The 16952-nt window shown below is 43.5% G+C and overlaps 2 protein-coding genes across 15 annotated transcripts in view; both read right to left on the bottom strand.

The window, feature by feature from the left end:
* Positions 1 to 272, bottom strand: part of ARNT (aryl hydrocarbon receptor nuclear translocator) — an 82883-nt gene extending 82611 nt beyond the window's left edge. For 3 of the 6 annotated variants that reach the window (XM_053590710.1, XM_053590708.1, XM_053590706.1), the window contains exon 1: positions 82 to 272. In XM_053590710.1, coding sequence (XP_053446685.1) covers positions 82 to 106 — 25 coding nt within the window. In that variant the 5' untranslated portion in view covers positions 107 to 272. The remainder of the gene's footprint in view (positions 1 to 81) is intronic. The other 3 variants (XR_008380078.1, XM_053590707.1, XM_053590709.1) reach the window with 2 other exon arrangements.
* The window catches only part of SEMA6C (semaphorin 6C), a 314549-nt gene that overhangs the window by 3304 nt on the left and 294293 nt on the right, over positions 1 to 16952 (bottom strand). The gene's annotated exons all lie outside the window — the stretch shown is intronic.

Raw genomic sequence — 16952 nt, forward strand, 5'->3', positions numbered from 1 at the left:
CCCTCAACCCTAGGTCTCGCCAGTTGTCAGCCCCTTCAGCACCTCCCCCTTTAGAGGCGCCACAGTCCTCAGTCTCCTCACCGGGGTTAGCAGTAGTCGCCGCCATGGCTGTAGAAGCCACTGCCGCCGCGCCACCTCCCCCAGTGGGAGGAGCTACCGCTACCGAACTGGGGGGAGGGGGAGAAAAGAGCCACTCCCCAGAAGCAGCGCGTTACCGCCACCACCGCCACCGCGGAATCCAAGATGGCGGCTCCAGCCACCCTCACCATCCCTAACCCCCGCGGCAAGAAGGCCCCGCCCTCCAGGGAAAACTGACCAATGGAAATGCCAAGTCGACCTGGGGTGGGGCTGGTCTTAGCGCTAGCCAGTCCAGTAGAGGGAGGGCTAGGAAGAACTCCAGCCGGCTGTCTAATCCCGCCTTCTTTGCTTTAAGAGGTGGATGGACTGAGTGACGTCAGTGAAAAGCGATCCAAATGGGTATTTTGCTGAAGAGGTCCTTGGTGGTTCTCCTGCAGCCGATTTACTTTGTAGATCTTACAGGGGTCCCCAAACTTTTTAAACAGGGGGCCAGTTCCTGTCCGTCAGACCATTGGAGGGCCAGAGTATAGTTTAAAAAAAAAACTCTGAACAAATTCCTATGCACACGGCACATATCTTATTTTGAAGTAAAAAAACAAAACGGGAACAAATACAATCACGGCCGCATGTGGCCCGCGGGCCGTAGTTTGAGGACCCCACTTAAACTTCAAATGGTGATTTGTAATCCTTTCTACCTTTTTCCTCCTTTAAAGACCTTTATTACTGGTGAAAATAGTTCGGGGTTAATTTTTGAATGCTTCCTGTGGAACTGGTAGTGTAGGATCTAGGCGCTTATGGTTTGATAAAGGAAATACCTACAGCAAAAACTTGGAGGCACTGGATGAAAAAGTATTTTAAGACTGGGTAACTTCCTTTGCTCAATGATAGGGATGTAGTGAGGGGATTTTAGTAGGTAATTGATAAAATGGTAGCTGCATGGAGTTACTTTCTGATGATAGGTCGCACTCGCGAACTTAGTGAGATCTTGTCTCTGCAAACAAACAAACAAAAAAACACCAAAAGAGATCTTGTCTCTGCAAACAAACAAACAAAAAAAACACCAAAAGATCGGGTAGGCGGGGTGGCCCAAGCTTATAGTCTCAGCTGTCAGGGAGGCTTAGGCAAGAGCCTGAGCCCAGGAGTTTGGGGTTGCTGTGAGCGATGATGATGCCATGCCCTCAGGGCAACAAGACACCCTGCCTCAGAAAAAAAGAAAAGAAAAATGCTTTAAATGCATTTACTCATTTAATGCTCACAACACTGTGAGTAGATTCAACTTTTATTTCCATTTCGTAATTAAGGAAACAGAACCAAAGAGGTTAAGCGAGGGATACCTACCAAGTAAGTATGGTATGAGATGCAAATTGGAGACTGACTCAGGGAAACCTGTTCCACCAGTGCCTCTGTTTTAGCACTCTGTTTTAGCTCATGTAGCTTTCACATATTGTTTAATAGAAATTTAATTAGAATTTGAACAAAAATCCCATTATGCTATTGAGCATCTTCACATTTTTAGAGATTGCATATGTACTATAAAGATGACATTGGCTCCGCGCCTGTAGCACAGTGGTTACAGTGCCAACCACATACACCAAGGTTTGCAAGTTCGACCCCAGCCCAGGCCAGCTAAACAATGACAACTGCAACTGCTACTTGGGAGGCTGAGGCAAGAGAATCACTCAAGCCCAAGAGTTTGAGGTTGCTGCAACACCACGGCAGTCTACTGAGGGTGACATAGTGAGACTGTCTCATTTAGTTAACAGCCAAGGCATTAAAACATAATTTGCATATATTTTCATTTGTTAAGACTTCATTTTGCGGAGTGGTGCCTGTGGCTCAAAGGAGTAAGGCGCGGGCCCCATATGCCGGAGGTGGTGGGTTCAAACCCACCCCCGGCCAAAAACTGCAAAAAACAAAAAAAAAGGATTTCATTTTGTTATATTTCTAATAAACCAAAGAGAATAATAAATTATACACTCGGGAGAAATACGTTGAAATGGTAGATCTCATGTTACGGGAGGTTTTTTTTTTGTTGTTGTTATTTTGGTAGAGACAGAGTCTCACTTTATCGCCCATGGTAGAGTGCGGTGGTGTCACACAGCTCACACCAACCTCCAACTCCTGGGCTTAGGCAATTCTCTTGCCTCAGCCTCCTGAGTAGCTGGGACTACAGGTGCCCAAAACAACGCCCGGCTATTTTGGAGACTGGGTATGGCTCTTGCTTAGGCTGGTCTCCAACTCTTGAGCTCATGCAATCCGCTCGCTCAGTCCCGGAGTGCTGGGATTACAGGTTTGACCCGCCATACCCAGCCTCGACAATTTATTTCTTATGGAGCACCACTACTTAGCATATTAACAAAAACAGTTTTCAAGCACTTATCTACACAGGCGATTCTATTCCACAGTGTCCCTGCTTGGCTTTTCTTTCTTTCTTCTTCTTTTTTTTTTTAGAGATAGAGTCTCACTTTGTCACCCTTGGTAGAGTGCCACGCTGTCACGGCTCACAGCAACCTCCAGCTCTTGGTCTTAGACAATTCTCTTGCCTCAGCCTCCTGAGTAGCTGGGACTACAGGCACCCACAACACCCAGCTATTTTTTGTCGTTGTTGCCGGGGCTGGGTTTGAACCCGCCACCCTTGGTATGTGGGGCCGGCATCCTACCCACTGAGCCACAGGCGCCACCCTTAACCACAATTATTTTATTTTATTTTTACTTTATTTATTTATTTATTTTAGACAGAGCCTCAAGCTGTCTCCCTGGGTAGAGTGCAGTGGCATCACAGCTCACAGCAACCTCCAACTCCTGGGCTCAAGCGATTCTCTTGCCTCCGCCTCCCAAGTAGCTGGGACCACAGGTGCTTGCCACAACGCCTGGCTACTTTTTTTTCTTTTAGTTGCAGTCATCATTGTTGTTTGGCAGCAGGCTGAATTTGAACCCTCCAGCTCAGTTGTATGTAGCTGATGCCTTAGCTGTTTGAGCCACAGGCGCCCAGCCAACCACAATTATTTTAAAAAAACTCAAGAAAGTTTTTAAAAAGAATATAGATCCCAATTCTAACAACTACCTATATGCAAGGAAGTCCCAGTTGATCACGTAGCAGAAAAACCCCACATCAGTGGAGCTTTTCACAAATATGTGTGTTTCTGTTACAATTCAATTAGATCACTTTTAAGGGTGGCTGAAGAAAGAATTTAGGGACCCTGCATACTGAGAAGGTAACAAGACCTCAACTTCGCTACAGATAACACTGAAACCATGAAGTAAGAAGTCCACCACGATCTAAGCGTTACCAATCCATTTCACAGATAGAGAATTGAGAGGATAATCTCATAAACAGAAGTTCCAGCCAATATTGCAGTCATTTGATCACTGACAGACAACAGGAATATTCTAGCATTTATAACTTATAAGTAAATATAAACGGATCATAGAATCTTTTGAACTGAGCATGTAACCAATGTCATGGAAATTGCCTCTATTTCATATCTCTATGCTAAGTCTACAAAAAAAAGTCCAAATTTATCCCAAAATTTAAAAAGTCAATTTGATTTTGTGATTTTCTGCTTTTATTTTTATCTGTATCTTCTAGATAGTCTTGTAATGCTTCCAGGTAGAAGTAAAACTGAGCATAAGGATGACTCAGTAAATTGAATGTATTGTCATTTTTGTGCTATAAAAAATTCTGGTTCTGGGCGGCACCTGTGGCTCAGTCGGTAAGGCGCCGGCCCCATATACCGAGGGTGGTGGGTTCAAACCCGGCCCCGGCCAAACTGCAACCAAAAAATAGCCGGGCGTTGTGGCGGGCGCCTGTAGTCCCAGCTACTCGGGAGGCTGAGGCAAGAGAATCGCTTAAGCCCAGGAGTTGGAGGTTGCTGTGAGCTGTGTGAGGCCACGGCACTCTACCGAGGGCCATAAAGTGAGACTCTGTCTCTACAAAAAAAAAAAAAAAAAAAAAAATTCTGGTTCTGGGGGACACCTGTGGCTCAGTGAGTAGGGCGCCGGCCCCATATGCCCAGGGTGGCGGGTTCAAACCCAGCCCCCGCCAAACTGCAACAAAAAAATAGCCGGGCGTTGTGGCTGGTACCTGTAGCCCCAGTTGCTTGGGAGGCTGAGGCAAGAGAATTGTAAGCCCAAGAGTTAGAGGTTGCTGTGAGCCGTGTGATGCCACAGCACTCTACCCGAGGGCGGTACAGTGAGACTCTGTCTCTACAAAAAAAAAAAAAAAAATTCTGGTTCTTTCAGTGCAAAATGGAGTCTATGAAAATAATAGTTGTATAGTGTAAATTAAAATATAGTTGTTTCCTCAGATTATGACTACTTAATTGTTGAAAAGTTGATATGTGGCCCTTCTTTTTTTTTTCTTACAATTAGATTACGGGGCCATTTGTCTATTTAGGTCAGTCCTGTTTTGTTACAATAAAAACATGTCCCGAGTCAAAAAAAAAAAAAGAAAGAAAGAAAGTTTTTAAACAGAATATGATTTTTGGGTGGCGCCTGTGGCTCAAGGAGTAGGGCCGGTCCCATATGCCAGAGGTGGCAGGTTCAAACTCAGCCCCGGCCAAAAAAAAAAAAAAAAAGGAAAAACAGAATATGATTTTTGTGTTTTTCAGAGCATAATGAGTAGTGGCTGGGTGTGGTAGTGTGCTCCTGTAATCCCAACCACTCAGAAGGCTGAGATGGAAGGATGGCTTCAGCCTGGGACCTCAAGACCATTCTGGGCAAAATTGTAAGACCTTGTCTCTTTAAAAAAAAAAATGTAGTTATGAAAGAGTAAAAAAGAAGAGGGTGGCCACCTGTGGCCCAGTGAATAGGGCGCTGGCCCCGTATACTGAGGGTGGAAGGTTCGAACCCAGCCCAGACAAACTGCAACCAAAAAATAGCCAGGCGTTGTGGCAGGTGCCTGTAGTCCCAGCTACTTGGGAGGCTGAGGCAAGAGAATCGCTTAAGCCCAGGAGTTGGAGGTTGCTGTGAGCTGTGTGAGGCCACAGCACTCTACCGAGGGCCATAAAGTGAGACTCTGTCTCTACCAAAAAAAAAAAAAAATAGCCAGGTGTTGTGCCAGGCGCCTATAGTCCTAGCTACTTGGGAGGCTGAGGCAAGAGAATTGCTTGAGCCCAAGAGTTTGAGGTTGCTGTCAGCTGTGACACTACACTGTCACCTGGCATTCTACCCAGGGCAACAAAATGAGACTCTGCCTCAAAAAAAAAAAAAATGCAAGTTACAGAAGAAGATATTTTTCAATTGCAAGAGGGACTTTACCTAACAATTGCAATCAGTGTAACCTGGCTTATTGTACCCTCAATGAATCCCCAACAATAAAAAAAAAAAAAAAAGATATTTTTCATTTAGACCATTATTTTGTGAAGTCTGAGCCAATCTGAAAAAGACATCTTGGGATCAAAACTGATGGAGTTGTAACTTTGGATGCAGCAGGACATTATGTCAGTCCTTTCTATTTCATTCAGAGCATAGTAAGTGGTCAAAAATATTTCTCCCAGCGAGGCGCAATGGTGCATACCTACTGCAGCTGCTCTGGACTCTGAGGTGGGAGGGTAACTTGAGTCTAGGAGTTGAAGGTCAGCCTAAGGAACATAGTGAGATCTCATCTATAAAGATAAAAATAATAAAAACTTCTGATTTTGATTCTACATGGAACAAATTGGTACAAATCATAAATGTAGTAAAATGCCAGCCAGTGAGCATAATCTTTGAAAAGAAATAGGTAAATAAGTGCTTTTTTCACAATGAAGTATGGAGGCCAGTAATAGGGAAGATACTGTTACAAGTTTTTTTGTTTGTTTGTTTTTGTTTTTTGAGACAGAATCTTACTATGTCACCCTCAGTAGAGTGCTGTACTGTCACAGCTTACAGCAACCTCAAATTCTTGGGCTTAAGCAATTCTCTTGCCTCAGCCTCCCAAGTAGCTGGGACTACAGGTGCCCGCCACAACACCCGGCTATTTTTTGGTTGTAGTTGTCACTGTTGTTTGGCAGGCCCGGGCTGGATTCGAACCTGCCAACTCTGGTGTATGTGGCCGAGCTATGGGCACCAAGCCTGTCACAGGTTTTTAAATAGAGGCTGAAGTTAAAAAATCCCTTTTTTATGCTACAGATAATACTAACAGAAACTATTTTTATTATTTCATGTGGGCATGCTCAAATGGCTTATCTGAGCAATATTTTCATAAACTTACTACTTCAAGTTATAAATGCCATGGTTTGGGATTCTTTTTCTTTTGTTTTCAGTTCATAAATTTTATTAACCCATACACAATTACCTATTTTCTAATTTGTTAAAGCAATAGGTCAGGTGACCTACTTGTCACAGTAATGCCCAACAGTGTCCGGCAACTCCAGCATCACATTCATCTGAAGGGCACTCTTGAGAAAGGCAAGTAATTTTGCCATTCCCATCCACCTTATATTACTATGTATTTCAGCATATCCTTCCTTTAAGCTGATTTTTCTTTTTCTTTCTTTCATTTTTTTTTTTTTTGAGACAGAGTCTCACTGTCACCCTCAGTAGGGACTACAGGTGCCTGCCACAAACCCAGCTACTTTTTATTGCAATTGTCATTGTTATTTAGCTGGCCCAGGCCAGGTTTGACCCCACTAGCCTTGGTGTATATGGCTGGCACCATAACCACTGTGCTATGGGCACCGAGCCTCTTTTTCTTTTTGTTTTTCTGAGACAGAGTCTTACGTACTCTGTCACCATTGGGTATAGTGCCGTGGCAGCATCATAGCTCACAGCAACCTTAAACACTTAGGCTAAAGCAGTCCTTATGCCTCAAACTTTCCAAGTAGCTGGGACTACAGGCACCCACTACAATGCCCAGATAATTTTTCTTTCGTTCGTTCTTTTCTTTCTTTCTTTTTTTTTTTTTTTACTACAGATGGAGCCTCCCTCTTGCTCAGGCTGGTCTTGAAATTCTGAGCTCAAGCAATCTATCTGTCTCTGCCTCGAGTGCTAGGATCATAGGTGCAAGACACCGCATCTGGCCTATGCTTATTTTTCTTGGGAGTGGTCTAAGATTTCTTAGCACCACCACAAAATCTCAACATAAAATGAAGAGCAGGCTCTTTTTGAACCTTGTAGTCAGACAAAGTGCACCTATCTTTCAGCTGCTTGCCACCAAAGATCAGTCTTTGCTGATCAAGAGAAATTTCTGTCTTATCCTGGAAGCCTTCACATTTTCTATTGTATTGAAGGGTTCAACCTTAAGCATGATGGTCTTCTCCATAAGGGGGTATTGCGAAAATCCTGGTGGTAGTTCCGTGGCAGACAGCAGATAATAAAGCTATGATTTTTTTTTTTTTTTGAGACCAAGTTTCACTATGTTGCCCTTGGTAGAGTGTCGTGGTGTCACACTTCACAGCAATCTCAAACTCTTGGGCTTAAGCAATTCTCCTTCCTCACCCTCCCAAGTAGCTGGGACTACAGGCACCCACCACAATGCCTGGCTATTTTTTGTTGCAGTTGTCATTGTTGTTTAGCTGGCCCGGGCTGGGCTTGAACCCACCAGCCCTGGTGCATGTGGCTGGTGCTGTAACTACTGTGCTACGGGCACCAAACCACAAAGCTATGATTTTTAATGTTAAGAACAAAGTGTTAGGCTCAGCACCTTTACCTTAGTGGCTAGGGTGCCAGCCACATACACCAGAGCTGGTGGGTTCGAATCCAGCCAGGGCCCGCCAAACAACAATGACAACTACAACCAAAAAAAGAAAAAATAGCCAGGTGTTATAGCAGGCGCCTATAATCCTAGCTACTTGGGAGGCTGAGGCAAGAGAATCACTTAAGCCTAAGAGTTTGAGGTTGCTGAGAGCTGTGACGCCACAGTACTCTACTGAGGATGACAAAGTGAGACTCGTCTCAAAAAAAATAAAAAAAGAACAAAGGGTCAGGATTTTGTAAGAACAACAGACTGTGATACAAATGCCTTCCTTGACTGCCAAGAGTATATTATTTCCCAACACATGATAATTTTCTTCTTCAGAGAAAAAAAGTGGATGACACATTATTGAACATACTCTAAACCACATCCAAATGTCGCAACAGAATAGGGGGAAATGCTTCCCAGAGCTGAATGCAACAGTAAAACTGAATAAAACTTTTGCTCTCTCTAAAGTTGAAACATTCAACTTTTGAGGTTTCTCTATGCCAGCAGTTCTCAACCTGTGGGTCACAACCCACAGGAACTATATTAAAGGGTCCCAGCATTAGGTAGGTTGAAAACCACTGCTCTATGCTCTTCTGCTTGGAATCTGATAAACTGCTGAGAGCTGTTTTTATTTAGAATCGCTCCATGAAAATAGATTTTTGTTACCTCCAACTATTCGGAATTATTTGGCAGCTATCAAATCCTCTTGTTGTGTCTGACAAACTCTTTGTAAATTCAGATTTTCTAATTTCAGTAGAAATAAAACTTAAGAAATGTATTGATGGGCAGTTCCTGTAGCTCAGTGGGTAGGGCGCCAGCCACATACACTGAGGCTGGCAGGTTCGAACCCAGCCTGGGCCAGCTAAACAACAATGACAACTACAACAACAACAAAAAATAGCCAGGCTTTGTGACCGGTCCCTGTAGTCCCAGCTACTGGGAAGCCTGAGGCAAGAGAATTGTAAGCCCAAGAGTTTGAGGTTGCTGTGAGCTGTGATGCAAGGCACTCTACCACAGGTGACAAAGTGAGACTATGTCTCAAAAAAAAAAAAAAAAATGATGAAATCCTGTCATTTGCAACAACATGAATGGAACTGGAGGACATTATGTTAAGTGAAATAAGCCAGGCACAGAAAGACAAATATCACACATTCTCACTAATGTATGGGAACTAAAAAATATATATATATATATTTTTTTATATTTGAGCTAAAAAATAAAAAGAAAACAATGAGCTCATGGAGATAGAGAGTAGAATGGTGGTTACCAGAGGCTGGGAAGGTAGTGGGGAAAGAGGGATAAAGAGATGGTTAATGGGAACAAATGTTAGTTAGATCTTGTGTTCAGTAGTACAACATACCAATAATCCTAACAATCTGGGAGGTGGAGGTGGAAGGATCTCTTGAGCTCATGAGTTTACCATGAGCCTAACCAAGAGCAAGACCCTTTTTCTACTAAAACATAGAAAAAAAAATTAGCCAGCTGTTGTGATGGGCTCCTATAGTCCCAGCTACTTGGGAGGCTGAAACAGGAGGATTGCTTGAACCAGGACTTTGAGGTTGCTGTGAGCTGGGATGAAGTCATGGCACTCTAGCTTGTGTAACAGATTGAGACTCTGTCTCAGAAAAAAAAAAGAAACTTATAAACCAGTTAAAAAAAAAAGTATGTGTGTGTGTGTGTGTGTGTATGTATTTCTCAGACAGGCTCACTCAGCCACTCTTGAGTACAGTTCCATGGCATCATTGTTCACAGCAACCTCAAACTTCTGGACTGAAGAGATCCTCTTGTATCAGCCTCCCCAGTAGCTGAGACTACAGGCACCCACAACACTTGGCTAGTTTTCCTATTTTTAGTAGAGACAGAGTCTTGCTTTGTTCAGACTGATCTCAAACTTTTGAGCTCAGGCAATCCACCCACCTCAGTCTCCCAGAATGCTAGGATTACAGGCATGAGCTACCATGCCCAGCTCCAGTAAAAATATTTTTTAAAATATCTGTGTGGTCTGGGTGCCCATAGCTAGTGGTTAGGGTGCCAGCCACATGCTCCGGGGCTGGTGGATTTGGACCCCGCCTAGGCCTGCTAAACAAAAACAAACAGCCCAGCATTGTGGCGGGCACCTGCAGGGAAGCTGAGGTAAAAGAATCACTTGAGCCCAAGAGTTTGAGGTTGCTGGGAGCTATGACAGCACAGCACTCTATCGAGGGTGACAAAGCAAGACTCTGTCTTAATAAAAAATAAAAATAAAGGGCGGCGCCTGTGGCTCAAAGGCGTAGGGTGCCAATCCCATATGCCGGAGGCGGCGAGTTCAAACCCAGCCCCGGCCAAAAATAAATAAATAAATAAATAAATAAAATAAAATAAATATATCTGTGTGTATATACTTTTTATCTGCATTTGTATATATCTGTAGATAGGTACACACCTTCAAATCAATAAATAAAAACAAATAGCTCAGCAGCACCTGTAACTCAGTCAGTAGGGCCCCAGTCACGTGCACCGAGGCTGGCAGGTTCAAAGCTAAAACAACAATGACAACTGCAACAACAACAAAAAAATAGCCAGGCGTTGTGGAAGGCGCCTGTAGTCCCAGCTACTTGGGAGGCTGAGGCAAGAGAATCACTTGAGCCCAGGAGTTTGAGGTTGCTGTGAGCTGTGACGTCACAGCACTGTACCCAGGGTGACAGCCTGAGACTCTGTCTCAAAAAAAAAAAAAAAGAATAGCTCAGTCAAAAGGGAAAAGTATAAGTAAAGCAATCTGCAAAAGTACTATAGTAATTAGAGACTCAAGTACTATAGTAATTAGAGAAAAATAATTTTTTTAAAAACTGAAATATTGTTTTTAGGCAATTAACTGAACAAACATTTCAGCAATTGAGAGTAACCTATGCTAGCAAAGCTCTGAAAAAAAACACTTTCACGGGGCAGCACCTGTGGCTCAGTGAGTAGGGCACCGGCCCCATATACTGAAGGTGGCGGGTTCAAACCCAGCCCCAGCCAAACTGCAACAACAACAATAAAAATAGCCTGGTGTTGTGGCAGGTGCCTATAGTCCCAGCTACTCGGGAGGCTGAGGCAAGAGAATCACCGAAGCCCAAGAACTGGAGGTTGCTGTGAGCTTTGACGCCACAGCACTCTACCAAGGGCAACAAAGTGAGACTCTTTGTCTCTAAAAAAAAGGGGGGGGTGGCGCCTGTGGCTCAAAGGAGTAGGGTGCCGGCCCCATATACCAGAGGTGGCGGGTTCAAACCTGACCCTGACCAAAAACTGCAAAAAAAAAAAAGGCTTGGGAAAAAAAAAAACACTTTCACATCTATAAGATATGTAAATTACTAAACCTTTTTAGTGTGTAATTTGGCAATATCTATTAAAATGCTAAATATGCATATCCTACAACCTAACATTTAATTTGGGGGGTAGGGAAGGAGTTTTATTCTATTACCCAGGCTGGATACAGTGGCTTGATCATAGCTCACTGCAGCCTCAATCTCCTGGGCTCAAGTGATCTGCTGCCTCAACCTTCCTGAGTAGCTGGGACTACAGGCTTGTACCACCATATCAGACTAATTTTTCTATTTTTTTGTAGAGACAGCCTCACTATGTTGGTCTCAGACTCCTGGCCTCAAGTGATCCTCCTACCTTGGTCTCCCAAAGTGTTAGTCGCACTGCCCCGTGAAAATGTATGAGTCACAACATCCAGCCTATTTTCAATTTTTTGTGGAAGTTATCCTATAAAAACTTTTCTGCAGGGTGGCGCCTGTGGCTCAAAGGAGTAGGGCGCTGGCCCCACATGCCGGAGGTGGAAGGTTCAAACCCAGCCCTGGACAAAAAATAAACATTTTTGCAAATGCCCAGGGAAATATGGACAAGAATATTCATTGAAATGCTAGTATAATAAGAAATTTGAAACAACCCAGTGCACACCAATAGAGAAATTTGAGTACTCAAATTCTCAGCAGCCATTATAAAGAATGAAGTGGATTCATATGTATATATTCATATATATTAAAATGGAAAGATGTCCAAGATATACTGTTAAATGAAAAAAGGATACAGGAAGAATTTTTTAATAAAAATTATAAAAAATAGGGTGGTGCCCGTAGCTCAGTGGGTAAGGCACAGGTCACATACACCGAGGCTGGCGGGTTTGAACCTGGCCTGGGCTGGATAAACAGCAATGACAACTACAACAAAAAAATAGCCAGGCATTGTGGAGGGTGCCTGCAGTCCCAGCTACTTGGGAGGCTGAATCAGGAGAATCACTTCAGCCCAGGAGTTTGAGGTTGCTGTGAGCTGTGATGCCACAGCACTCTACCGAGGGGACAGCTTGAAGCTCTATCTCAAAAAAAAAAAAAAAAAGAAAGAAAAATTATTTTTTCTTTTTTGAGACAGAGTCTCAAACCGTCATCCTGGGTAGAGTGCTGTGGCATCACAGCTCACAGCAACCTCCAACTCCTGGACTCAAGCCAGTCTCCTGCCTCCGCCTCCCAAGGAGCTGGGACCACAGGCACCCTCCACAACACCTAGCTTTTTTTTTGGTTGCAGCCATCATTGTTGTTTGGTGGGCCTGGGCTGGATTCAAACCTGCCAGCTCAGGTGTATATGGCTGGCACACTAGCCACTTGAGCCACAGGTGCTGAGCCATAGACATGATAAATTTTTCAAGATCTATCACTGATAAATGTAGCAATTATAATAAGCCCCAATGCTCAGTTTTGTTTTAGTTTTCCCTTCCCTGTAAAGAAACAGATATTATCTTTACCTCAAGGGCAAGAAAAACTTGGGAACTGAAAATATTTTTGTTTGTGATATTTATAAATCATTTATGAAAATAAAAAGTTTGAGAGCTAGAACTATACCTCATTCTCCATTTTATCCCTAGCACCTAGTACAGTGATTGACACACAGTAGGCATTCAGTAAATATTTTTCTTTTTTTTTTTTTTTGAGACAAAGTCTCACTTTGTCACCCTAGGTAGAGTGCCATGGCCTCATAGTTCAAACTCCTGGGTTCAAGCAATCTTCTTGACTCAGCCTCCAAAGAAGGTGGGACTAAAGGTGCCTGCCACCTGCGTTGGCCTCACAAAGTGCTAGCACTACAGGCATGAGCATTTGCACCTGGCTGAGAGTTACTTTTTTAAAACGTGTGTGATAATACACTTTGAAAAATTATCTATGTGAAAAAAATTTTTGAGTAGATAATAAGTACATTACATAAGCCATCCAATCTCTCTCTCTTTTCTTTTTAGAGATAGAGTCTCACTTTATTGCCCTCAATAGAGTGCTGTAATGTCACAGCTCACGGCAACCTCCAGCTCCTGGGCTTAGGTGATTCTCTTGCTTCAGCCTACCAAGTCGCTGGGACTATAGGCGACCGCCACAACGCCTGGCTATTTTTTGTTGCAGTTTGGCTGGGGCTGGGTTTGAACCTGCCACCCTTGGTATATGGGGCCAGCACCCTACCCATTGAGCCACAGGCGCTGCCCTAATGGCACCTATGGTCCCAGCTACTTGGGAGGCTGAGGCAAGAGAATTGCCTAAGCCCAAGAGCTGGAGATTGCTGTGAGCTGTGACAGCACAGCACTCTACCAAGGGTGACAAAGTGAGACTCTGTCTCTAAAAAAAAAAAAAAAAAAGTTTTTAATGACCCAAATATAAACCAAATAATACCTTTAAGGATATAGTAAATTTTGCATTGGAGGTACTTATGAATGTGTATAACTAATCTAAGTGAAATAATTGTTATGACTTTTGATTCAAATGTCTCAAGTAAATTCTTTTGAGGAAAGGGGGAAAAGATATTGAAGCTTTAGTAATCCTGTTGACAAGTAGTTCTCAAATTTGAGCATACATCACAATCACCTAAAGGAGCTGGTTAAAACACAGATGCCACATGACGTAGTGGCACTTGTCTATAGTCCTAGCTACTCAGGAGGCAAAGGCTAGAAGATTGCTTGAGTTTGAGGCTACAGTGAGCTATGATCATACCGCTGCACTCCGGCCTGAGCAACATAGTGAGATCCCATCTCTTATAAAACAAACACAGATGCCAACACCCCAAGAGTTTCTTATTCATTAAGACCAGGTTAGGGGCCCCAAATTTTACATTTCTAACAACTTCCCAGGTAATGCTGCTAATCCAGAGAGACCCTTTTCATACACCCAAGAGCTGGCTAATGAAATTATTACCTGAGCTATTTAACCATGGCTGCCCCAGCCTTGGCAGAGTTGTGGAAATACTCCTCCACCCATTTAGGCTTCAATTTAATCTAGTAGGATCATTTTCTTACTATGGAATGTCTGAAACTTGATCTTGTTTTAGTTTAACTATTTATGAAGCTTCTGAGTTCAGTGTGAGAGTGGGGAAGCGAGAGAGCTACCAACTACTCTCCTTTTGCAGTAAGGGGGCTAAAGAAAAGAGCAGAGCCCGCCAAGAAATGTGCTCCTGCAGGAGACTGCCCTGGTAATAGCCAAATCCAGCCTGGGATATCACTCTCTTGAAAGGTAAATTACTATGCATATTACCTTCCTCCTGGAGTTTTCACTGGGAAAAATCCCAACAATTGTGAGTTTATTTTTATTTATTTATTTTTTTGAGACAGTGTTTCATTTTGTCACCCTTGGTAGAGTGTCATGGTGTCACAGCTCACAGAAACCTCAAACTCTTGGGCTTAAGCGATCTCTTGCCTCAGCCTCCCAAGTACTGGGACTACAGGCACCCACCACAACACCTGGCTATTTTTTGTTGCAGTTGTCATTGTTGTTTAGCTGGCCCAGGCCAGGTTCAAACCCTCCAGCCTCAGTGTAGGTGGCCAGCCCCATAACTACTGTGCTGTGGGTGCTGAGCTAACAATTGCAATTTTAATAGCATCTTCCTATGAGCTTGGGAAATGTTGGAGAAATGATTGAGGAAAGTAAGAGGGTTTTTGTTTTGGGGTTTTTTTGTTTGTTTGTTTTGCTCAGGTTGGACTTGAACTCCTGGTTCAAGTGAACCTCTGGACTCAGCCTAAGAACGCTCTCTCTCTCTTTTTTATTTATTTATTTTTTTTTATTATAAAAAAGGTGAAACTTTCATCTGAGAGGGGATGTCTTAGGCATAGTCTCTTTGTAAAACAAGTTGTGGGGGACCTCTGATTAGCCCTGTTACCCAGAGACTGTCTTTGATTTTAGGGATTATAGTAAGAAAGCTTCACACTTATATTTCTTCATCACTTCTCTTTTCAGACTAAACTTATGGCCAGGAGAAAAAAGCTATGTCTTTTTAGTATTTGGGGTTTTTTCCCAAAAATGGTCAGGGCACTCCAGGTGGGAAGAATGAAGTGATTTGCAAAGAGAACACAAGGAAAAGAAGAGATGATTGATCTTTCTGGAAGTGAAAGATGAACTGACTTTGCCAGTAAATACTGTTGTTCTGTTTCTTACTTCAGCAGGACCAAATTTAACATAAACCAATAGCATCATGTCCCACCTTTTTTTCCTTACTCTAGTTCTAAGCAGTGTTGCTACTAATCTCAAACAAAAAACAAACTTTAAGGGTGGTGCCTGTGGCTCAAAGGAGTAGGGCGCCGGCCCCACAGGCTGGAAGTGGCAGGTTCAAACCCAGCCCGGGCCAAAAACCACAATAAATAAATAAATAAAAATAAAATAAACTTTAAAAGCCACTATAAAAAATACTAGAACAGACCTTCTCTTCAGAGACAGGTTCTGGATCTACCATTGTTTTTTTTAGAGATAGAGTCTCACTATGTCACCCTTGGTAGAGTACTGTGGTGTCACAGCTCACAGCAACCTCCAGCTCTTGGGCTTAGGCGATTCTCTTGCCTCAGTCTCCCAAGTAGCTGGGACCACAGGCACCCGCCACAACCCCTGGCTATCTTTTTGTTACAGTTTGGCCAGGGCCAGGTTCAAACCCACCGCCCTTGGTATATGGGGCCGGCACCCTACTCACTGAGCTACAAGAGCCGCCCTGGATCTACCATTTTTTTATAATGTATTTCTCAAGAAAATTTATGTGGCCATTGACATCTCAAAGAAAGGAAACAATACGCAAAACTCCAATAATTTGACTCAGCGCCCATAGGTCAGTGAGTAGGGTGCCAGCCACATACAGAGAAGCTGGTGGGTTCAAGCCCAGCATGGGACTGCTAAAACAACAATGACAACTGCAACCAAAAAATAGCTGGGCGTTGTGGCAGGAGCTGTAGTCCCAGCTACTTGGGAGGCTGAAGCAAGAGAATCTCTTAAGCCTGAGATGGGTGCCAGCTGCTTCATCACCCCCATAAGAATTACCGCCCACCACCGACTTGCACCAGGGTGCTGTGTAGGATAAAAGATGAAAGGACAAATAGATGAGAACACTGTAACTCTGAAATGATGACAGCACGATTACTCTGAGATTGGTCCAGATCAGGCAGGACAAGATAAGAAGGAATAGGCCAAGTATCGTCAGAATGAAAGTTAAGGAGCTAAGTGCTGTGACAAATTGTTTTACTTATACATTAGTTGCTAGATCTGCATTATGTTACCTTATTGTTATCTAGCTGCCCTTTACGTTACCTATTGGCTAAACCCACACCATCCTACTGAGTAGCTGGGAATACGGGTGTGCACCATCATACCTGGCTAATTTTTTTTTTGTAGAGACAGAGTCTCACTTTATGGCCCTCGGTAGAGTGCCGTGGCATCACACAGCTCACAGCAACCTCCAACTCCTGGGCTTAAGCGATTCTCTTGCCTCAGCCTCCCGAGTAGCTGGGACTACAGGCGCCCGCCACAACGCCCGGCTATTTTTTGGTTGCAGTTTGGCGGGGGCCGGGTTTGAACCCGCCACCCTCGGTATATGGGGCCGGCGCCTTACCAACTGAACCACAGGCGCCGCCCCCATTTGGATTTTTCTTTTTTTTTTTTTTTTTTTGGCCGGGGCTTGGTTTGAACCCGCCACCTCTGGCATATGGGACCGGCGCCTTACTCCTTGAGCCACAGGCGCCGCCCCCATTTGGATTTTTCATATGGAAGTCTAAAGATAGGAAGCTTGCTTTTTATTTTTTTTTATCTTTTTATCCCTAGCATTTAATCATAATTCCTGGCATATAATAAGTAAAGGAAAAAATAAATACATAGAAAATAAAAAAAAAAAAAAGAAGAAGAAGAAGGCTCGGCGCCTGTGGCTCAAGTGGCTAAGGCGCCAGTCACATACACCTGAGCTGGTGGGTTTG

This window comes from Nycticebus coucang, chromosome 5 (assembly GCF_027406575.1).
Source record: "Nycticebus coucang isolate mNycCou1 chromosome 5, mNycCou1.pri, whole genome shotgun sequence".
In the NCBI taxonomy this organism is placed as follows: Eukaryota; Metazoa; Chordata; class Mammalia; order Primates; family Lorisidae; genus Nycticebus; species Nycticebus coucang.